At 32.8% G+C, this 21,441-nt stretch overlaps 5 protein-coding genes and 2 long non-coding RNA genes across 10 annotated transcripts; 3 read left to right on the top strand and 4 right to left on the bottom strand.

The window, feature by feature from the left end:
• The first annotated feature begins 552 nt into the window (after window positions 1-552).
• On the top strand, window positions 553-2,301 carry LOC139099342 (2',5'-phosphodiesterase 12). The gene is made up of 2 exons (XM_070651770.1): window positions 553-765; window positions 823-2,301. Exons 1-2 carry the CDS (start codon window positions 553-555, stop codon window positions 2,299-2,301), a joined length of 1,692 nt encoding a protein of 563 aa, XP_070507871.1.
• Window positions 2,302-2,583: 282 nt separating this feature from the next.
• LOC139099989 (charged multivesicular body protein 7) lies at window positions 2,584-4,717 on the bottom strand. 3 transcript variants are annotated; one of them, XM_070652552.1, is made up of 4 exons: window positions 4,577-4,717; window positions 4,136-4,487; window positions 3,918-4,049; window positions 2,584-3,860 (listed from the first exon to the last, which is right to left on the bottom strand). In XM_070652552.1, the coding sequence occupies exons 2-4, from the start codon at window positions 4,146-4,148 to the stop codon at window positions 2,674-2,676; spliced, it is 1,332 nt and encodes a 443-aa protein (XP_070508653.1). In that variant the 5' UTR covers window positions 4,149-4,487; window positions 4,577-4,717; the 3' UTR covers window positions 2,584-2,673. The 3 variants fall into 3 exon arrangements, with proteins under 3 accessions (XP_070508653.1, XP_070508651.1, XP_070508652.1); XM_070652550.1 differs by lacking the exon at window positions 4,136-4,487; XM_070652551.1 differs by having other exon boundaries at window positions 4,136-4,708.
• A 67-nt stretch (window positions 4,718-4,784) lies between these two features.
• On the bottom strand, window positions 4,785-6,582 carry Prim2 (DNA primase subunit 2). The gene is made up of 2 exons (XM_070652546.1): window positions 6,188-6,582; window positions 4,785-6,126 (listed from the first exon to the last, which is right to left on the bottom strand). The coding sequence occupies exons 1-2, from the start codon at window positions 6,568-6,570 to the stop codon at window positions 4,872-4,874; spliced, it is 1,638 nt and encodes a 545-aa protein (XP_070508647.1). The 5' UTR covers window positions 6,571-6,582; the 3' UTR covers window positions 4,785-4,871.
• A 1,477-nt stretch (window positions 6,583-8,059) lies between these two features.
• Window positions 8,060-9,937, top strand: LOC139099988 (cytochrome P450 4d10-like). The gene is made up of 3 exons (XM_070652549.1): window positions 8,060-8,711; window positions 8,772-8,838; window positions 8,904-9,937. The coding sequence occupies exons 1-3, from the start codon at window positions 8,165-8,167 to the stop codon at window positions 9,781-9,783; spliced, it is 1,494 nt and encodes a 497-aa protein (XP_070508650.1). The 5' UTR covers window positions 8,060-8,164; the 3' UTR covers window positions 9,784-9,937.
• On the bottom strand, window positions 9,883-12,567 carry Zyx (lipoma-preferred partner zyxin). Of its 2 annotated transcripts, XM_070652548.1 has the most exons (6): window positions 12,395-12,567; window positions 12,159-12,330; window positions 12,074-12,096; window positions 10,851-12,010; window positions 10,666-10,786; window positions 9,883-10,344 (listed from the first exon to the last, which is right to left on the bottom strand). In XM_070652548.1, exons 2-6 carry the CDS (start codon window positions 12,280-12,282, stop codon window positions 10,225-10,227), a joined length of 1,548 nt encoding a protein of 515 aa, XP_070508649.1. In that variant the 5' UTR covers window positions 12,283-12,330; window positions 12,395-12,567; the 3' UTR covers window positions 9,883-10,224. The 2 variants fall into 2 exon arrangements, with proteins under 2 accessions (XP_070508649.1, XP_070508648.1); XM_070652547.1 differs by having other exon boundaries at window positions 12,159-12,567.
• A 1,650-nt stretch (window positions 12,568-14,217) lies between these two features.
• On the top strand, window positions 14,218-15,608 carry LOC139099926 (uncharacterized). Its single transcript, XR_011545375.1, has 3 exons — window positions 14,218-14,333; window positions 15,135-15,222; window positions 15,292-15,608. It is a non-coding gene; the product is annotated as an uncharacterized lncRNA (long non-coding RNA).
• Window positions 14,322-15,651, bottom strand: LOC139099927 (uncharacterized). Its single transcript, XR_011545376.1, has 2 exons — window positions 14,850-15,651; window positions 14,322-14,487 (listed from the first exon to the last, which is right to left on the bottom strand). It is a non-coding gene; the product is annotated as an uncharacterized lncRNA (long non-coding RNA).
• Window positions 15,652-21,441: the final 5,790 nt, after the last annotated feature.

The following is a 21,441-nucleotide window of genomic DNA, read 5'->3' as shown; positions in this document are numbered from 1 at the left end:
CACAAAAGAAATTACGACATTTTTAGCAAATTTTAATTTTTCAGGATGTCATAGCTTAATAAAGGAAAATTGCAGACTAGAATCATGTAAACTTGAAAGTGAAACTTGCATGCAATGATTTACTTGTATGCAATCACTTGTACAATAAAATTGTTTACGAAACTTGAATGGACCCACATAAAGAATGTCACACTGGAAAATCACAAACATCATTTATGGATGGCTGTCAATTTTCGAAATCACATTGTTAAAATCAAAACAAAAATAGCCGACAGAATTAAAATTATCTAAATTTAGCTGATTCTAGTTTAATTAAGCTATAATTTAAACGACATCAAATTGTATTAGCTTCTCCTGGAAATGGATAGAACTATTCTAAGTGATTAACTTCGTATAATGTTAATATTTAGTCATTTTGTGAAACGTAGCAACAAAAATTTAGTAGAGAATATCCTCAAAATCAGTAGCTGTCAATTCTATAATTTTGTAAACAAAAACAAAGTTTTGGACATGAATCAAGTGTATTTTAAGCATGATAAGGCAGAAGCCAAAATGTTAATAAGCTTCCGATATGTAAAGCAAGTTACAGAAACTAAGAAATTGGACAGAAACTTTAATTTTGTACGCAGCACTAACGAGAAAGTTGACGTAGCATTGAATAGAATAAAATCAAATCTTCAGAAGGAACTGACAGTTAAGAGCAAGAAGAAGAATAAGAAAAATGCTGGCGAAGAACAGCCTGTTCAGGAACCGGAAGAATTACAGGTAATTAAAATTGTGCATTAACAGTTTACTGGATGTTAATTTGTTATTTTCAAGCAGGTATCTGTCAGGCTATTATTTAATGATGGAGAAATTACCGAAAAGACATTTGAAGAGTTACTTCCTCAATTCGAAGAAAATACAGATCAGTTCCAAATGCTGATTTTAGATGATGTCTTCAAGCTTAAGTTTAACAATCCATGGGTCAACAATGTGACATTACCTAATTCAATTCTTGCAAACTTCTATGTCTATCCATCAAAATTACAAATGGACTTTGCCGATCGTCACAGTTCAGAATTTATTTGGTATAAAGGCAAAATGCCGAAATCGAATAAAGAAAATGAAATAGAATGGCAAGAAATAGGACGTGGATATTCAATGTTAGTGAAAAATGAAGATATTGGATATAAAGTAAAGCTTGAAGTAACACCGAGAAGTTTTGATCAATTAAAAGTAGGTCCAAAAGTGGAAGCTATTGGAAGTTGTGAGATTCAACCTGGTCCAGGTTACTGCCCCTATGAAATGAGACATCTTTATACAACTGAAAAATTAAATGGAAATGCGATTCGTGTGACTTCCTATAACATTTTGGCTGATTATTATGCTGATACAGATGATGGAAGACAAAAGTTGTTTAACTATTGTGCACAATATGCAATTGATATTGATTATAGGAAGCAGCTGCTGATTAAAGAAATCATAGGATACAATTCCGACATTTTATGTATGCAAGAAGTAGATTTTAAAGTCTTTGATCTAGATTTGATTCCATTCTTGAATGAACAAAATATGAATGGTGTACATGATAAGAAAGGAACGACACCAGAAGGCTTAAGTACTTTTTACAGAACAGATCGATTTGAATTGATTGAGAATTATGGAATGAATATTGGTGATACAGTTAAGACACATCCAGCATGTCAAGAACTGTTTTCAAAGCTACAATATAATGAGCAGTTAGTCACACGTTTCACAGACCTTGCTACAACTTTACAAATAGTTCTATTAAAGCTCAAAGAGTTTCCAAATAAGTACATTGTCGTAGCCAACACTCATTTGTATTTCCATCCAGACGCTGATCATATCCGTTTACTTCAAATTGGATTCAACATGATTTTAGTTGAAGATTATGTCAAAAAATTTAAGGAAAAGTATGCAACTGAGGATATTTCCCTGTTATTTTGTGGAGATTTTAATTCAGTTCCTGAATGTGGCATTTATAAATTAATGACAGAAGGACATGTACCTCAAGACTTTATAGATTGGGGTTCTAAACCAGAGGAAGCTGTTATAAATGTAGAACTAAATCAACCGTTTAAAATCAAGTCAGCATGTGGAACTCCAAAATTCACAAACTACACAGTAGGCTTTAAAGAATGTCTAGACTATATCTTTTATCAAACTGACAAATTTAGTGTCACAAAAGTTGTTGAAATGCCTAGTGAAGCGGAACTAAGTTTACACAATGCAATTCCATCTGTCGTCTTTCCTAGCGATCATATCGCTATTGTAGCTGAGCTAGAAATTCTACCTTAATAAAGTGTAAACTATGAAATATTTTTGTAAAGATTCTGTACTAAACGATTTAATAAATAGTATAATAAATAATTGAAAAGTTTTTAAATTTTTAACGGTTTTTGGAAGTTTGAAAGTTTTTGTTAAGATTTCAAACATTTTTTAAGCGTTAATTTTTAAACTATTTTTGTACGTTATTTTTAAGATATTTCAATACGGCGAATTCAAAACATGAAATTCAAAATAACTTTTATCGTTAAAATTCGGTTCATTTCAAATTTCCAGAAATCGTTACAAATCGAATAAGTTTGTTTTAAATAAATGTTTATTCAAATAAGTAAGAAATTTAATGAGTTGTCATAGTACAAAATCAATAAGTTATAGACTATCACATTAAATTTGTGGTAAAGATTTTTGACTCCTGACCGGCGTAATATCACTTTCATCTAAATCTGGGAAGTCTCCTCGTAACTTTCTTAATCTCATTTCGAGATCCATTATATCAACATCGGGCTTATTCTTGATTACTTCACTTGGCTTTGGTTCTTCCTTTTTATTTTCTTTAATAAGGTCCATTAATTCGCTTTCAATGTCTGATTCATCAATTTCATTAAGACCTCGCATTGGTGCACTTAAAGCAGATTGACATTCTTCTTGTTCCTCAATCACTTCCTTCATATCCTCAATAATGTCATGGACACTATCAAGATTGATTCCATTATTTGCAAAGATGTGTTTAATTGAGTCAGATCCCATTTTATACATTTTAATAATTTCTTTGTCACTTTTAGAGTTTTGGATTCTTTGCAGCATTGTCTGAATGTTTTCAAGAATATTCATAGTTTTTGTCAGTTCCGATTCACATACATGCTTCTTTCTTAAAAATGTCTTTGCCATTTGTTTCTTTCCTTCAGCCAAAGAGTTTTTGACCTGTAATAATAATTCATTTAACTGCTGTTTCTTCTTATTCACAACATCCAGTAAGTATTTTTCTGTATGTTCCAAATTATAAATTGATCGTTCCATTTCAGTTATTGGCAATACAGTTTGATGTGGTTCACCAAATTTAATCAAAAGTTTATGATGATGATTATCGGATGAGTCTTCAACACCAAGAGAATGGTTATTTTCCTCGATATATGCTGACTTTGAATAAACATTTAAGTGCTGTAAAGCCATTAGAATACCTTCTCGAGATAATCCGTCAATATTTTCAGCACTTTCCATTAAATCATCCATAGAAATAATGTTATTAAATGTATGTCTGTTTCTTACATGTTCTTGAAGCAATCTTGCTTGCTTTTGGACGGAACTTTTGACTATAAAAACTGTATCAGGACTTGTCGATGATCCAATAATCTTCTCCTTGATTTTACTAAATCCCCATGAAGCTGGTTTATAAATTAAACTATCAACCATCCACGATCCCCAAGTTGCTTTTGGCTGCTCCATAAATAAGTTCTTTTCTTGTAAGTTTCCTTCGTACATCATTTGATTCAGAATGTCTTGAAGGCAGTAAGGTGAAGTTCCTTTTCTCTTGAAAACATCTTTAAGTTCATTAATTGTGATCGTTGGTGCACCTTTAATGATAAAATAATTAATTAAATTTATAAATATTTTGAAAACTGATCTCATACCTTTATATTCACAGTAACTTTCAATTAAGTCCTTCCAAAACTGCATCTTCTGTTCATAATGCTCTTCATTGACCTCTCTTGGTCTGAATGTGTACATCATTGCTGACATAACTTTGTCATCCTTCCAGATATCTTTAAATATTAAAAATTTAAGAAAATATTTCAAATAAAAATGAAATTCCTGGAAAATTCCATTTTCCTTAACTGATTAAACTCACGGTGAAATGGCATCAGTGGCCTAAATGGTAGAGCGTTGGCCTTACGTGCCAAAGGTCCTGGGTTCAATCCCAGGCCATGTCTAATTTTCGAAGCTCTTTTTCCATTTCACCGTTCTAGTTATGAAGCTCGGTTCGTGTGTTGGGTGGAGTTTTGAGGTCTTTGGCACACAATGTGTCTCCACTGCTAGGTATATAAGGATATACTAGTATCTGGATGACTTTCATTACGAAATCTTGCGCACACGAATTGTAACTAGGTACATTGCAGGGTACATCAGGTCTTATGACGCACTCGTGTCTTTGCAATGTGCAGAGCTTGCAAGTGGTTCGGATCCCACTATAAACTGTAGGTCTAAAGGGTGTGGTACAACAGATTTAAAATCGCAGTGCCTCCAGCTCATAAGGCTGGGCCCTTCAGTCATTATATATATATAAACTTACCTGGATAAAAATCTGCATCTAACACATATAAATTATTAGTTGCCATACTCTTTCTGTTAATTTTACTACTATTCATTGTTTAAAAGTCAATTTAATTGGGTTTTAATTTAGTTATATTTTCAAAACAAAGGTAAAGTGTCTATTTTCGAAAAATTCGTTAATTCGAAATAAATTTTCGAACAAAAATACCTAATTCAAAAATAAACCGTTGTACAAAATTGATAGTAAGTAAGGTACTTTATTGAAAAGCTTAATTAAGATATGATTACAAATAATTAGCAAGTTGAGAAATTTTCTATTCATTCTCATCGTTCCAATCCATGGTTGCAATTTGTGAAATTTCATTTTGTGTTGCCTCTTGTCTTGCCTTCCATTGACTTAGCAACTCTTCTTCGTGCTGTGACAGTTTCCAAAGTTCCTCATCAAAATCTTGTTCCTCTTTGATTCTTGCATCCATTTTACGTTTAAATTCTTGTTGCTTATTCATTTGGACTTGCTTACGATTATTAAAGCTGGATTGTTGAGATGTTGGTGTACTTTTCTCTTTTGCCTGTCTATTTCCCATAATTATTTGACTGTATTCAAAGTATGCATTTGGATGAGAAATTCCTTCATCAAGTTTTGTCTCATGTACAGCCTCAAAGTAACGTCCACAAGCTAATTGAAAATGCCCTTTACTAGCATAACTCACAACATCTTGAACTGCCATCGCATTTAAGCCATAAGTTGTTAATTTTGATCTTAATTCTATTGTATCCCATAATTTGAATGGACATCCGTGTGTATCTTGTGGATTTGGAGCTGTATTGATGACTTTCATACATGAATATGGTGACCAATTTGTTCGTGAACCTTCTTTACCGTAATTATAACGGATTCCATAGGCATAACTCTTATCAAATTTATCTGGTTCCATATTTTTTGTAAATTCTTCACGCCAAAAACGCAATGAATCTTCCAAAGTAACTCCAATGCCTTTCAAAAATAATCCATACTGAATTCGTCCTCCATGCTTTAAATGATGTGTAGTTCTCAGCGAATCATGGCACATTCTCATGCACAAAGGATAACTTTTTAATGACAATTGATTGAGACTTTCTATTGGAATATCTGCATCCTTATTGATTGTATAATCCTTGCCAACATATGATGTATGTAAGCCTTTAATAATACCAACAATTCGGTCATCATTCTCAAATTCTGGTAAAAGTTTCAAATGTGACATTAATCCTTTTTCAATAAACTTTTGATGATGTCCTCCTATTATAGAGCTGAAATCCATTGAACTGACATAAGCATATCCACCTTTTAAGAAGCATTTTCGTTGTCGAACAAGATCCAAAACTGACAGGAAGTTGACTTTATAGAAATCGACTGTATCAATATTTCCAGTGACCATATTTTGAAGTTCTTGTCTTATTTCATTCTTTTGCTCATCAGTTATTGGACGGTATCCCATCTCATAAATTTCAATAAATTCCTTTATTTCCGATGAGCTCAAGGCACTGAATTTGAACCGAAATAATTCCATTTCTCGTGCAACAAACCATCTAAATTAAATTATTCTTTAATTAATACTTTGAATAAGTGTAAATTATTGTAATTCATTACCTTCTTAATTCCTCACTACGGCAATATGCAAAACGAAGGATAAAGTGTGATAAGTAGTCTCTTCTTCTGGATTGTTTATCTTGATCTGTGTTTCCATTGCCTTTAATTAATCTTACGAAATACTTTAGTCCTTCTAAATTCAGCTCATTAATTACATGATCTTTCCATTCATCAGATAATATTTTGGGGTATTTTAATCCAGCTTGCTCGAGAATTCTCAATAATTTCAGTCTTTCAATCGCCAATTCCTCAAAATCTTTCAAACTTACATCGTTTTGCGGAGGAACGATATAAAACATACAGTTATGAGGTGCAAATCGGTCAATTGACTCCTCATCTGGAGTTTTCAATGGCTTAATCTTACTGCGTTTTGGAAAATCCATATTTAAATTTCACTGATCTGTATTAATTAATATTTTTTTTGTTAAATAAATTGTTTAGAGAAATTAATGTCGAAATTCGGATTCCCGCTCTTTTTTCAGGGGCTTAATATCGGAAATGCTTCTTTTGACTTCTTTATTCACAGAATATGATTGAATATTTTAATAAAAATCAAAGCTTGCTTTATTTTGATCACACAAATGAAAATATTCGTTAATTTTTTAAACCAATTCAAAAATTTATAATTTTCAAAATTTAACGGTTAATTTTTTCTAAAATCATCTTCAGTTGTTTGTAACCAAAAAGTTAAGAAGTGATAATTTTAATAAATTTTGTGAATTAAGACGGTTATTTCAATACATTTCCGCTGTAAGTACAACTAAAAACAAGCTGAGAATCCATCGGATACTAAACCCCTGATAAAAGAGCGGGAATTTGAAAAAACGGAAATGATCTGCAATTGTATAATGGGTTTCTATGTTGAGTCCAAACATGGAAATTCCTAATCAATTAGACTCTGCTGAGAAGTTAATACCGTACAAGATAATGATGTAAATTTAGCCATTACTTTAAAATTATTGAAAGATTCAATTCTGGACAAAAATTATTCAAACATGCAAAACATCCAAGTAACAATTTAAAGATATTTATCACTTCATAAGTTGATGAAGAAGCCGCAACTTTTGAATTTGAAATCGAAGCAAAAGTGACTTGATAGCTCAGTTGACAAGGTGCGGGTCACGAAAGTTGGTGTTGAATTTGAATTTGATTTTTCAGAAGTTTAGATACTTCAGCTTCTTAAGTACAGCAGTTTAAGACGTAAAACAAAGATTTTGGGCAACGTGAAATGTTGAAAAAACTGGTCATGAATGATGTAGTTAACGGACGAGAACAAGATACGAGAGCCGTAAATTCACCATGTAAGGGGTTTTACTGGAACGGACCTGAATGCGTTATAACTGACTGATAAATTGGAACGAGACTTAACATGGATACAAGTTCAAATATCAAGAGTTTTTAATTAAGCTGTCGGACACAAAATTACTGCCCAACAATATGCTCTGTATACCTAAGCTTATACATCATAATAAATTTAGTTTTAAAGTTGTAGCGCTTTTAGGTGAATAACATTGGCGCATGATTTAAGATGAATAAGTAAAATTTGAATTTCAATTGAAAATAAGACACTAATGATTAGTTCAATCAATATTGATGTCAATGAACTTGCATTTTCGGCATTTCGTCTGACCGAATATTGACAAATGACAAGCAGTTTCAAAATTTGCAATCTAAAGATCAATAATAAAAATATGGCAATGACATGCTAGATACTTCATGTTACATAGTTCTATCTAAGCTATGGATGTATTTGCCATTGTTTATGAAAAACTGATTAGGGTGTTTACAATAAATACACAAACAAATTATTACTGATTAAATACCGCACGTGAAAATTATATTACTTTATATGGTGGGAACTAAAGCCTCTCATATAATTGTATGCGTAAGTACTTACTACATTAGTCTGTCAATCTCAAAATTATTTTAGTCAAGAAGGAACCTTTGAACTGAGAAGGTCTAATTTGAAGCCGAAAAATGTACTTAATAAGTTTCTTTATTGTTGCTGTAATTACATTCATTTCCTGGTACCAAATAAAGTATCGTCGTCGAAATTATTTGCTGTCTAAAATACCATCCCCAAAAAAGTTGCCAGTTTTCCATCATTTAATCGAGTTTATTGGAAAGGATGCTCAAGGTGTTTTCGATTGGCTTGAAATACAAGGAAAGAAATTCAAGCCAGTATATCAATTTACAGTTTCACCTTTTGATCCAGGCTGTGCTGTAGTTTCGGATGTTAAAATCATAGAAGCACTACTTACAAGTCAAACTCAACTTAACAAAACTGTCGATTATGATTTACTTGTTCCTTGGATTGGTACCGGACTATTAATTTCAAGTGGAAAGAAATGGTTCCAACGACGAAAACTGCTTACTCCAGGATTCCATTTTCAAATTCTTGAGAAATTTGTGGACATCATGAACCAGCAGGCAAAAGTTTTTGTTAACCAATTTGAGAAGTATGATGGAAAATTTGTGGATATGTTTCCACTCGTGAACTTATATGCTTTGGATACAGTCTGTGGTAAGTCTTTCCATTTTTAAATTTACCTAATAATTTCTTATGTCTTTTTTAAATTTTCAGAAGCTGCAATGGGAATCAATATGCATGCACAAACTAAAGATTCTGAGTACCTCAGAGCGGTCAAAGAGTAAGTACAAAAGGAATCAATTATAAAATCATTAGGTTGTTGAATTTAAAATATTATTCCCACAGAGTGACGATAATTGAGATGATTCGGTCATTTGACGAGACAAAAAGGAACCAATTCTTATTCCAATTTACCGACATGTATAAAAGAGAACAGCACTGCATAAAAATTCTTCATGAATTTACTGATGGTGTCATTCAAAAAAGACGAGAAGAGTTGTTAACTATCAATCAAGTTGATGATGCAGATGACGTAGGAAAGAAGAAGAAAAAAGCACTGCTTGATATTCTATTAAGTTCAACTATTGATGGAAAACCTCTAAGTAATTTGGATATTCGGGAAGAAGTTGATACATTCACGTTTGCAGGCCATGATACAACAACCAGTGGAATTAGTTTCACATTTTATAATATCGCAAAATATCCAGAAGTTCAGCAGAAAATCTATGATGAAATTGTTGAAGTTATTGGAGATGACCAAGAATTGACCATACAGAAGTTGAACAGTTTGCATTACCTCGATCTGGTTATAAAGGAATCTTTAAGAATGTTCCCTCCAGTACCCTATTATGGCCGTAAATTATCAGAAGAACTTACAGCCGGTGGTTATACTTTTCCAAAAGATATGAATGTCTATGTCTCACCATACATATTAGGCAAAAATCCAGACATTTATCCAGAACCTGAAAAGTTCAATCCACATCGTTTTGAAGCTGAAAGATCTTATGACAAAGTAAATCCATTCTCATACATTCCATTTTCTGCTGGATCCCGAAATTGCATTGGCCAGAAGTTTGCACAGTATGAACTTAAAGTAATTGTCTCGACAGTCCTTAAACATTTCAAGCTGACATTGGACAAAAAGCAAGAAAATCTGAAATTAATAGCAGAACTTATCTTGCGTCCTGTTGATGGAATCAACGTCTATGTTGAAAAGCGTAATTAATTGGTTTGGGTTAAATTGCTAGACTAGTCTGAAGTAAGAAGTAGAAACTCTAGAAACACACTAAAAGGCAATAGATAGTAGACAATAAAAGATATGGCATTTAATATTTCCACAGGAATATCCAATAAATTTATAAGTTTATTTTATTCAAAAAGTGTATTCGATATGAATGAAGAATATTTCTAGATATCGCACATCAATCGATTAAGATGTCATTAAAAATTTTTATATAGTCATACGTAGTTATATTTATCTAAATCTATATGGAATGCAGGAAAATCACAAAACAACTTTTGCATATTTCGACTAATTTCTTAGCAAAATAAAAAATAAAGCGAATATAAGAATTTGTGAATCACAGAAAAAGTATTAAGCAGTTAAAACAACAGCAAATATTAGAAACGTGTAAATACTATAAAAGGTATGAGTAAGTTTTTGTGCTTAAATCATGCTAGTTAATGCCTGCACTCGTTTCGCATTGCAATTTTTGCACAAAACATGATCATCTAATGGAAAACATCCGCGACCTTCTGCTTCTGATGATAAAAGTAACCCGCAATCCTGTAAAGAAAAGAGGAAAAATTCAATGTTTGCTTTAATCTAGAGTTCAATGTCGACTAGGAATTCTGTGGAAAAATCAATTTGGGTCAGGTCGATTGTAATATCGAGAGCATTGTGGTTTCCTTATCATATCGGCAGCACTTTGTATAATAGATAGAGTTCGGTCTCTGGTGGGAATCAAACCGACATCCTTACAAAATAGTTACAGGTTTGTTGCCTAACCACTCGACCACAGTGGACTGTCTATCACAATGGCAGATTTGCCTGTATATGGCTCGATATCCCAGAATTCCACTCTGCTCAGATACTATAGATGCTTACCTCGCATTTATAACAGTTTATATGGAAGCTTCGATCTAATGCCACAACACGAATTGTTTCTTCTTTATCTGGCTCTGGCATAATTGGTAGCTTACACACTGAACAACGTGGAGCAAATCGTCTGTGAAATATGAATAGCAATTAATTTCAATTATCACTTACTTATATGATAATGCAAAGCTTACTTATGGAAATCTTCGATGCAGTGAATTTTATTTGTTGCATCGACAGTAAATGGAATTCCATCAAGACTTTTTCCACACACAACACATGTAAAACATTGAGGATGATATGGTTTCCCTGTTGCCCTTAAGATGCGTTCACAAATTGGAGTAAGACATACACAACACTTCTCCAAAGTATTTAAGTAGTCTTCTTCACAGAATGGCTTTCCATCGATTGGATAAAATGGCTTTCCTTGCAGGCTAGTTTGGCATTGTTGACAAGTAAAACAAGCAATGTGATAAATTTTACCCATTGCTGTACATCCTAAAGCTTCACTAACGATTCCATTACATTTACAACATGTTCCATATGATGCATAATCTGGATCAGTATTTGATTGATGCATCGATTGAACAAGTAAATCAGTAAGGGCATCGACTTCAGTTTCTTGTGTGATGATTGGCAATCGATTCATTGATGAACTACTGCTACATAATCCATCGTATGGTGCATAAAGTGAATAATTTGAGCGTGACGACATTTGGGACGGTGGACGTGGATTAATTGGTTCATAAATGGACTCATATGTCGTTGAATTCTGTGAAGATGGTCCATAAATGCCATAATCATTAGAATAAGTATTATTTTTAATGTGATGATTAGCATTGACATTTCCAATTCTATATTGGTGATTAATTGGTGCTGGCATAATTGTTGTCGCATAACAATTTCCATCAGTCGCACGTCTCAATTCAGAATAAGAAGAACTAACGGGTGATGGAGGTGCAGGAAATTCCTCATCCTGATCTCCACTTAATACATCTAAGGGCGGTGGTGGATGGATGATATTTGAATAAATCATTTTACTTTCATTCATACTCGGTGCTTGATTAATATTTTCATAAAATTGTAACTTTTGTCCATTCGCAATTGAATTTTGGTAGATGCTCTTATTATATTCCAAAATTTTCTTTCGATGCTCAAGTGCTTCTTTCTTTAATTGAAGCTCAATGGCATCATCAAGTGTTTTATTTGGAGTTTTTCCCTCGTATTGAGAATTGGCATAAATGTGTGACTCATCAGTTGGCGCACCTGTTGTCGCCAATGGTGTCACGTATGACGGCTTACAAATCTTATTAATATTCGTACTTCTTGGAACTAATGGAGTCGACACATCATTCTAAAAGAATTATAGAATTGTTAAATAAATTGTAAATGTAAGCAGCATGTGACAATGTATTACCTTGCGTGGCTTTGGAGGAACAACTGCAATGAGATAAAAATATTATGAATTTCAATGACATTGATTTTCAATGTTTTAATAATACCTGGGGCTTTCTTTGTATTACTACCCGGTTGACTATAAATTTGATTAATTCCTATATCTTTGTTTTGATCAAATTTTGCTTTAATTAAGTTCAGTTTCTGTAGATTCTCAGTCAATTCATCCATACTTATCACGAATTTCAATTAAAATTCCTAAAATATGACACAATTTTCCTGGTATAAAAATGACACCTATTTGATAAGCAAATTCTTTTACGAGATAAAATGTAGCACATACAATTTAGACGCTCATATAGACAATTAGCTTGCACGCTCCACAAAAACCCACTGCGCGAAAATTAAAGATATAGACAATTTATATCAGAAAATTAAATTTAAACAATTTCATTTAATTTTTCTAGAAAACAGTTCTTACTGTCTTCTTTTTTCACAATAAACTTGTCTTAGTCGAACCCTGTCATGTCGAAAGATGAAGTTTTCGATTTTTCGAATAAGAAATTCAAAAGATGTCGTTAGAAAAAGCTCACATATAGCTTTAGATGTGCTTATTATTAAGTTAATGAACAGCCATGACCTGACACAATGATATGCATAAAAAGCTTAAATAGACAGCGAATTAATCAACAGATATTGATTCTTTTATTTGTCTAATTAAATTTAGTAAGGAAATAATTTTTTAAGATCCTGTCAAGAATACGAAACAAGTCATTGTTTACACATTTATCAATTCTATGATTACACATGTACAATATTTAGTAAGTAAATAACGTTAATCAATTCCCCAAAATCAGCTTTTAAGTAAATACAGGTATGGTTTGATGTTTGAAGGGTCGTTTCGGTATGATGTTTGACAATAAGAAACGTGAACCTGTCTAGAGCTGTATGGAGTTCTTTAAAGAATATAGAACAGTGGTGGGCAACCTGTGTTCCACTTAAAATGCTTGGAAATGCCATGAACATAACGCCGTATGTGGTTTCGGTCTAGGATCACCATCAAGGTTTGCTGCGAAGAATAAAATGTTACTCAAATTTGATATAGAGTCTTAGAAGTAGCCAGAGATCCTGAACCGAGACAGCACAATGAGCCGTATTTTTCATCTTTAAAATTGGTCGAAATCAGCCGTCAGGGCACCTTCGTGTCTTACCATTAGGGTTTGCATATGACGAAATCGGCCCTCCTATCGAAAATCTGTTGTACTTTCCCAAAGCGGCCCGAAGCCTTTATATTATTCCTATGTCTTCAAGGAAGTCAATGATTTTCAAATAGTGCTATTCACGTTTATCTCAACAACCACAATGTATTCATCAAAGTCTTACCGTCAATATGGTGACATAGCAGTTCCGTATGCTGTTCGGGTTCACTGCTCTTTCCATTCCAGCTCTGCCAGTGGCAGAACCCTTTTTCTAGGGTAACCTGAAGTTTCGGTTTTGAGGCTGGGACCGAGATAACTAAAGAACTCTTCGATGTTTCGGTCAGTGATTTTGAATTTGCTTGAGTTTTTGATCAACCTCTTCATCAACCTTCTTGCTCTTGGCCAGAAGTATCCATATATAAATATAAGCAACAAAGAACTAGATGAAAACCTCCTTCCCTATCCTACCATCCACTTAGACTTTAAAAAATCATCACTGTTTCTTTTAAAATTTTGATCTTTAGATGTAACTATCAAGTAACTATTAGTATTAGGAAGACATTCATTTTGAACAACTCCCAAAGTGTTAGATAAGTATTAGAAGAATTTTAACATTTTTCCTATAGTCTAGATAAAAAGGTTTGAAGTTACTTAAGCATAATTACGAAATTCTAGGTAGAGTAGATAAGTGTAAAATAAAATAAATTAACAATTAAGTTCTAGCAATCTATAGCTCTTCTTATACTTGAATAAAATTATATAGAATCTCGAAATCAATTGGTCAATACTAGTCAATACGACTGAGATGAAAAAAGGTTTCAATGAATAAGATTTCACAATCTTGCTTATTAGCACAATTGTCGATTCATTAGAAGCTCCCGAACTCTTTTCTTCTTATTGGTTTCTAAAGAAGATTTGCGATAATGTTTATTTGACTTGAACAAATTTTGCGATTTTCGGAATTCTATATAAGACTGTTGGGCGGCTTGGAAAATTTATCAGTTGTTCTTTAGAATTATCCAAGTACTAAGTCAGTGAAGAAGTTTAACCATAAAAGTTATAAAAATGAAATTTTTAGTTTTCGTAAGTCCGATTTTATACATATCGTTGACATTTTAACAAAAGCTTGTGCTTTAAACAATCATTGAAGTCTTCTGAATGAGCAAATACAGTCTGTCATGACGTATAGAGTTATGTGTTTGCTATGCTATTATTGACATTGGTGCTTTAAACGGATCTGTAAAAGAATGTTTTTCTTTAAAATTCTCAACAAGTCACACATATTATTTTTTTTGGCTGACATTCAGGCTGACTTTAAAATGTGATAGATATTACATAATGGAAATGAAATTGAAGAGAGATGAAATTATTTTCGTAAATGACTTTGCAAAATTCAAGTGATGGATCAGTGGTGGACAACCTTTTATTTCTGACGACACACCTTGGAGGTTACCTTTGACTGTAACCTGACAAGGCATACGGGTAGTGGCATTTCCAGGAATTTTTGACAGCACACTAGTGTTCCGTGACACAGGTTGTCCACCACTGCCCTAAATATTGAAGACCATATGAGAATTTGATTTGACAACGCATGTTCACCTTTTGCTTTATGGATTATTGGCACATAACTCTACATTATAGCCAAAAAATTATCTCTTTCATATGCCCATATAAATTCCTGGAGATTACTGATTATTTAAATATTATGTACATTGTAATCGTGTAATGGATTGTGTCTGTATGACTAAAGAGTAGACTGAAACAGTCCCGCTGCGATTCATTATGAAGATATCAATAAATGTTAAGCCATTCATAAATTGAAATTGCTCATAAATGCTATTGAACATGTAGGCACGCTTATAACTATTATTTCTATTCCTAAAGGCATTTTTGGTCGTCTTTGCAATTGCTCTCGTATCAGCAGCACCAGCTCATGATGAAACCATTGTTAACGATGTTGCTAATGATGAAGGTAGGAATGACTATAAAATTTATAATTAGTGACTTTCATTTAAAATTTATTCTGCTTTTACTTTCAAAGCTGCCGTCGTAATTTCACCAAATGACGATCCAAACAGCTTCTTGAAACTTTTGTTGATGAAGAAATTCCTCCTCCTCGGTTAAACAACAAACAGTGCCTGCAACTCAAATAATCTGATGTTATACGTTTTTTATTATATAAAAAATCACACAAGGAACTAACTAAGCTGCTCACCAACTATACAAATAATTTTTTTGTAAAGGAAGTAAATACATCGTACCTACATTAATGATTACAATAAAATTGTAATTGAACCTTTTCTTTGAATTTAATGTTAATGAAAAAAATCAATAAAATTCTCACGTAATAAACCACAATTATTGGGATTTTTTTCTTTGGGTTCGTTCATAAATAATGTCTCAAATTAGGTAATTACTTACCTACATCACTGGCCATACAGATCAATTGCAATCCATGGCCTGAAAGATCGGGTACACAGAATTAAATATTGCAGTTACAAAAGCACCAAACCTAGATCATCTTGAGTTTAGAGTTTCGGATGTGATTTTAGTCACGAAAATTCTTGTAATATCTTAAATTTATCGAAATCACATCATACAAGACGCTTATTCGGTCGAGAAGCATTGTACGTCTGCGAATCATGGAACATGAGTACTATGGATGTGATTGTGCTTGGTGTATTTAAGCAAGAGGTTCTGCGTAGGATTCTTAAACCAAAACGGAAGGAGATTTTGCTGAAGAAATTACCAGACATAATGAAGGTCCCATCAATAAAGTCTTTAAGTCTGATTTTGTAGATGACAAAAAAACACGTGGACGGTCAAAGAACTCTTAAAATGAGGGTGTTAATCAAGACAGTGTAGCATTAGGTATTGGCAATTGTCAAAGGACAGCCAGTGAAAGATCTAGCTTCAGACGCCAACTAAGAGAGGTTATGATATAAAATTGATCTATATGGCTAGAGATGTAAGTAAGTAAGTCTTAATTTTGACTATCTTTCTACTACTCTAGCAGAAATTTTGCATGCTCACATGCACTCGCATTAACATCGCCTGTTAAGATTAAAGTTGAAACGACATTTATGAAATGACCCCTAATAATTTACATATCATATCCAACCAAGACTTCTTTCGCACGTGTATTTATTCAATGATTCAAATCTACCTATATATTGTCCATTTATCCCTCGTTTAGATCAATCAAGACACGAAAATATTTGGGTAAAAATTTGAATTTTTAAATATTTATGACGTAATCTTCTTCAGTGACACAGATGAAAATTCGATAAATCAATAAAGATACGGCAGTGTGATCAACATTAATGCTTATCAAAAATACCTTTTTATGAGACAATACCTACATATATGTTGAGGCAGGCTACATCATGTTGGGCAAGCCTTTTTACAAGATATTTAGTTTCATCATCATAATCATAGGAAAATCAAGTCCATAAAGATCCGAAAATGAAAATTTATGGTAATAAAATAAATTAAGGTATATTCAGTGACTATGAATACAATTTTATTGCCAACTGATAATCGCTATAGATTGATTGATTAAGTAATCGACTTTACTTGCTGGAAGACAGTGCAAATAGATTTTTAATTGATTTATCTAGGTCTGTTAGCTAAATCTTTAAATTTGCATAAATGATCTCTATAAAAGCACTTGAAATCCACAATGAGACAACCATTCAATTGGATCTGACATCAAGTGTAAGGTGAACTTTATCAAAAGAAAAGAAAAAAATTGAAGTACTTCCTCTAATAGAAGTAAATACAATTTTTAAGTAAATAAGCAGAGGAAGCAAAGTACACGATGAACTCAATCATATACGTAAGTATGAACGTTAAGTAGGTAGTTTCTGCTGTTCAATATCCAATATGTTTTAAAACTTGATTCATTTTGCCAGAGGTCGAAGCCTACTTGAGATCGCTTAGAACCGATTGAAATTTGTATGAAATGTTATACTTCACAAGTGCTAGCAGAAAAAATTCCAAGTGAACCCAAGTCGACGTCGACCTCTGCATTTATCGTATATGAGGATCAATAATCATCATTGTGCGTATAAAACTAACAACATTTCTTCTGTTAATCATTTGTCATATGCACAAGTTGCGAAATCTTGTTTAAGCCGTATCGAATTGTGTGCGTAGGATTTGTTGATTAGATAACACAATATTGAGTAAATTACAAGTTTTTACACCATCTTCTGATTAAGTTCATCTTTAGTGACCATCCCAAAAGGTGCCATAATATAATCAAGATAATGTTTCACAATCAAGGCAGGCTTTTTAAGATGTTTAGGTTACCGGACTAGAAAAATTCATTCTTGTCTTCAACGAAGTCTATTCACGCTTTGTGACTCAATAGTAATCAACTAGTCAGACAATGCAAATGAAATTGATATGATATAAATGCATAAAAAACGCAAATAGATGAGGAAGATTACCTGATTAGCATAGCGAGGAGCGACAATAAAAGCATAGACAGCATTTTTATGACATTAACTAATCGCAACGTGAATGAAATACATCCATAGATTGAGTAAATTAATTTACGTGGCAAGTAAAATGCTATAAAAATTCACAAAAGTCGCGTAAACTACCCGAGCGACACAAACGATAAAGGCTCCACCATGGAGTCTCTTTCATTAACACCAAATGGAAGCTGCTAATTTTTGTCAGGAATAGCGACTGATGGAAGGATTAGAAGACTCTTAAATGCTCCATGTCAGAGCCTACTCCATTTGTGTCACTCGGGAAATTAATGCAATACAATAGAAATTCAACTTCAAATTTCATGCGTTTTAGGAGTAAAGCTGTTGTCATGCATCCAATCCATGCCTCTAAATAATATTGAGAAATAGCCGAACTTCATCGTTCATTGATAAATTTTAATTTGAATTGTATGTTTGCTAATGTTTAAGTCAATATCAGACAAATTAGCGTCAAGAAATGCTTGTTTGCCTCTTATCTTAGTATGTCCCCTCCCATTTATGTCTATTCATCTCTTTTACTCACATTTTGCCTCCTCACATGTAGATATATCTCGTGAACGAGAAATTTCGATAAGCACTGAGGTGCCTCATTGATAAATGAATCAATGTCATTGTCATCACGCTCAACCTACATGTGGAAACAATTTTTTTTATTGCTAACTAATCAGTCATTCACACATCTATCAAATATTTGATTTGACTTTTTCTTCTCTCGTCCGTATATATATAGATTCTTGTGACATTGTTTATTGCCTTTACCATTGTCATCTCAGCATTGCCTCAAGATGAGACCATAATTGGTGATTTGAGTAGTTCCGATAACTTCAACCCGGAAGATGTTCAACAGCTCTTCAAACTTAAGAAGTTCAAGAAAATATTTTTGGGCTGAAAAAAAGTTCGCAAAACTCATTTTGGACTTTACGCATCGGATATAAAAATTGTTTTATGATCATTGTGTGGAGTGGCTTGTGTATATCCACACCAATATTCTTATATTGATGAGTAAATTTAATGACTAAATAAAAATCAATTAAAATTCAAACAGCCTGATGTAAGTCTCATATTAATTAGATAAATAGGTTTGGATGGGCAGTCTTTAAATAGTTTAAGTCAAATAAAGCTCATCATTTCAAGGCTTCATTGTAATATTTACATATTTGTCTCTGTGCCCGAGCGACAAAAATGAAGTAGGCTTTGTCATGGATGATGAAGGTTTTGTTCTGGATGATGAACGCTTCATTCTGGATGATGAACGCTTGGTCATGAATGATGAAGGCTCGGCCACGAAGCTTTAAAGGCTCCTCGAAGCAATTAAGCCTCTTTGATCAACACCAAATGGAAGTTCCATAAATTTGAAAGGAATATGGATGCACATGAAAAATTAAAAGAGTTTAGCGGTGCTTTTAAAACTCCTTGACGAAGCCTGCATCATTTGTGTCGTTCGGGATGTTATTGAGCTAATGTCCCAGCAAGCCTCTTGTCAAGCTCGTGTTCAGAATGTATTCTTCTTTAACTAATTTTCAAAAAATAAAATTTGCTTCATTTGGATTCTCCTAATTGGTGATATTTGCCTGTTTACTTTTCACTGGTTCTTCTTTTTCCATTCCATTCCATCACACAAATTATGATGACACAAATATATAAAATTTGACGAGATTGACTATCGCTCGTATTGATACATGTGCCAAGTATCGATGTGTGAAATAAGTAAAACAACAGCACGCATGTTAAGCTGCTCACGTAACATTTTATTCATTTCATTATTTTTTTTTTATTTGATTCGAGCCGACAAAAATTTCTTTTCTTTCATAATTATTACGAATGTACAGTTTGACGCTTATCTTTAATAAAAAGCAGTTTTTAAATGTAGATCTGCGTAATTTTTCAAAACTGAAGTCACATCCGTTGGGATCAAGGTAATAATGACATTTTTTGATTCACCATCACCCCACCACAACTCTTTTGTGATGAACTACAATTTGGACTCCTTAACAATATGAAGTCTCCCACCCAATGAGCATTACGTAATTTCCGAATGCTCCCTATTTGATTAAGGCTTTCTCATTATGTAAAATGTGCAATAAAAGATTTATTGATTTTTTTACTAGTAAAATGTGCGAAATTCATGTTTAAACGCGCTTTATTGATTTATTAATTTAATTAATTTGAAAATAAGCATGCAAATAAATATTCACATTTCTACGAAAATAAACTGATGATTGCTTTATCCGAACAGCACAATCCGGTGAACCGCATGTTAAACTGCACGAAGTCATCAGTGCAACTTCGTTTCTTACCGATGAAACGGTAACTTACCAGGGTCCTAGCAAACACGCTGCATTGTTTTGATAAATAAAATTGCATTCTGGTTTCTATCAGACTGTGGTTCTTCTTTATCGTCATTAAACAACAGTTACGTTAAATATAAGACTGTATTGGATTGCATGTCTGCATTTCTTTTAAGAAATTTTAAATCATCAATGTCTCACGAGTACCCCTGAGTACTCCATGAGATATACCCTCTCAAATTAAAAGGGATAATCAGGGGGACTCCAAAGACAACCCTGATGAAAGCATATATAAAGGCAAAAGCATTTTTCTCCGATAAATACAAATATTTATTATAGATTATTTATCACGTAGGTGGCTGTTTACTTATAAATGAGCCCAATTCTTTGGAAAATCCCGCATATGAAATTTGATGTTATTTGTTTTGACCCTGGTTTTGACACTTTCTTTCTTTTTATGATCATTAAATTTGTAATTTTATCTAAGTAAATATATTTTGGCAAATGAAACAAACACGGTAGCAAAATTTATTAGAATTTAGACGTGAACTATCTTGTGAAAGGTTTAGGTATTGGGAGTTTACTTTCTTAATTTTCTTATTATTTGGAGACGTTTCTTTCCAAAAGATCAATAGCCGCATGACACTAATAAAGAATCACGAAACTTTTAAGTTCCCGCTAAATTGCTTTTATTAGCAAGATGTGGATGTAATTTGGCAGCAATTTGTTTCGACCATATACTGAGTAAACAATGTCTTGAGAATTTATAAAAAAAAAAGTTCAAAAAGTCAAGGAATCAATAAGCTTCTGTATTGACAATAAATATTCAAATTTTGCAAATTTTTATTTCTTTACATTTAATTTTATGACTCTGTTATGGAATCTTAGTTAGAGATTTTGGTTGTAAACTTTTTTCATTTTCACACTGAATTTCAATTTTTGGTCTGATCAAAATTTCAAATTTGTAGATATTAAGCAGGATTTTGAGAGAAATTTAAATGTTACCACAATCGGCACATATTAAATTGTTGTTGGCAGCCAATTGGCTCTAAGTATACTGTAACCTCGTCGCCAAGGTGGCAACAATTCACTATGTGCCGATCGGGTATCAAGGCAACTTCGAAGTCGGCTCGGAATTTACATGAAATAAAAGTCAACTTGAGTCGACTTCTAGTTCTGAGAAAAAGTTTGACGTATATGTGTTGTGAATATTTTATCATGTGGATCAAAATATGTTTGTTACCTTTATGGAAATATTTGTAAAATGTTTTGGAATGTTTGTTTACGGAATTCCCAATTATTTGAAACCTGTTCAAATCTAAATGTTTATCAATTTTTAACAGCCTTAATAATATGTCACTCCTTATTATTGACTAAAACTAGCATTTCATTAGATCTTTA

The sequence above is a fragment of the Chironomus tepperi genome, unplaced genomic scaffold (assembly GCF_022539635.2).
Source record: "Chironomus tepperi strain 1889 unplaced genomic scaffold, CSIRO-AGI_Ctep_v1 contig_48, whole genome shotgun sequence".
Lineage (NCBI taxonomy): Eukaryota > Metazoa > Arthropoda > Insecta > Diptera > Chironomidae > Chironomus > Chironomus tepperi.
This window is presented reverse-complemented; position numbering and strand designations above follow the sequence as displayed.

What these genes read in the sequence shown, in the direction of transcription:
- LOC139099342 (XM_070651770.1), top strand. Translation starts at nt 553, where the DNA reads ATGTTAATAAGCTTCCGATATGTAAAGCAAGTTACAGAAACTAAGAAA. An exon ending in AGGAACCGGAAGAATTACAG is followed by an intron (nt 766 to 822) that starts GTAATTAAAATT and finishes ATTTTCAAGCAG; the next exon opens with GTATCTGTCAGGCTATTATT.
- LOC139099989 (XM_070652550.1), bottom strand. Translation starts at nt 4,652, where the DNA reads ATGAATAGTAGTAAAATTAACAGAAAGAGTATGGCAACTAATAATTTA. An exon ending in AGATGCAGATTTTTATCCAG is followed by an intron (nt 4,050 to 4,576) that starts GTAAGTTTATAT and finishes TAATATTTAAAG; the next exon opens with ATATCTGGAAGGATGACAAA. An exon ending in AAGTTACTGTGAATATAAAG is followed by an intron (nt 3,861 to 3,917) that starts GTATGAGATCAG and finishes TTATCATTAAAG; the next exon opens with GTGCACCAACGATCACAATT.
- Prim2 (XM_070652546.1), bottom strand. Translation starts at nt 6,570, where the DNA reads ATGGATTTTCCAAAACGCAGTAAGATTAAGCCATTGAAAACTCCAGAT. An exon ending in CGTAGTGAGGAATTAAGAAG is followed by an intron (nt 6,127 to 6,187) that starts GTAATGAATTAC and finishes AATTTAATTTAG; the next exon opens with ATGGTTTGTTGCACGAGAAA.
- LOC139099988 (XM_070652549.1), top strand. Translation starts at nt 8,165, where the DNA reads ATGTACTTAATAAGTTTCTTTATTGTTGCTGTAATTACATTCATTTCC. An exon ending in TGCTTTGGATACAGTCTGTG is followed by an intron (nt 8,712 to 8,771) that starts GTAAGTCTTTCC and finishes TTAAATTTTCAG; the next exon opens with AAGCTGCAATGGGAATCAAT. An exon ending in TACCTCAGAGCGGTCAAAGA is followed by an intron (nt 8,839 to 8,903) that starts GTAAGTACAAAA and finishes TTATTCCCACAG; the next exon opens with AGTGACGATAATTGAGATGA.
- Zyx (XM_070652547.1), bottom strand. Translation starts at nt 12,282, where the DNA reads ATGGATGAATTGACTGAGAATCTACAGAAACTGAACTTAATTAAAGCA. An exon ending in TAATACAAAGAAAGCCCCAG is followed by an intron (nt 12,097 to 12,158) that starts GTATTATTAAAA and finishes ATCTCATTGCAG; the next exon opens with TTGTTCCTCCAAAGCCACGC. An exon ending in TTCCTCCAAAGCCACGCAAG is followed by an intron (nt 12,011 to 12,073) that starts GTAATACATTGT and finishes TAATTCTTTTAG; the next exon opens with AATGATGTGTCGACTCCATT.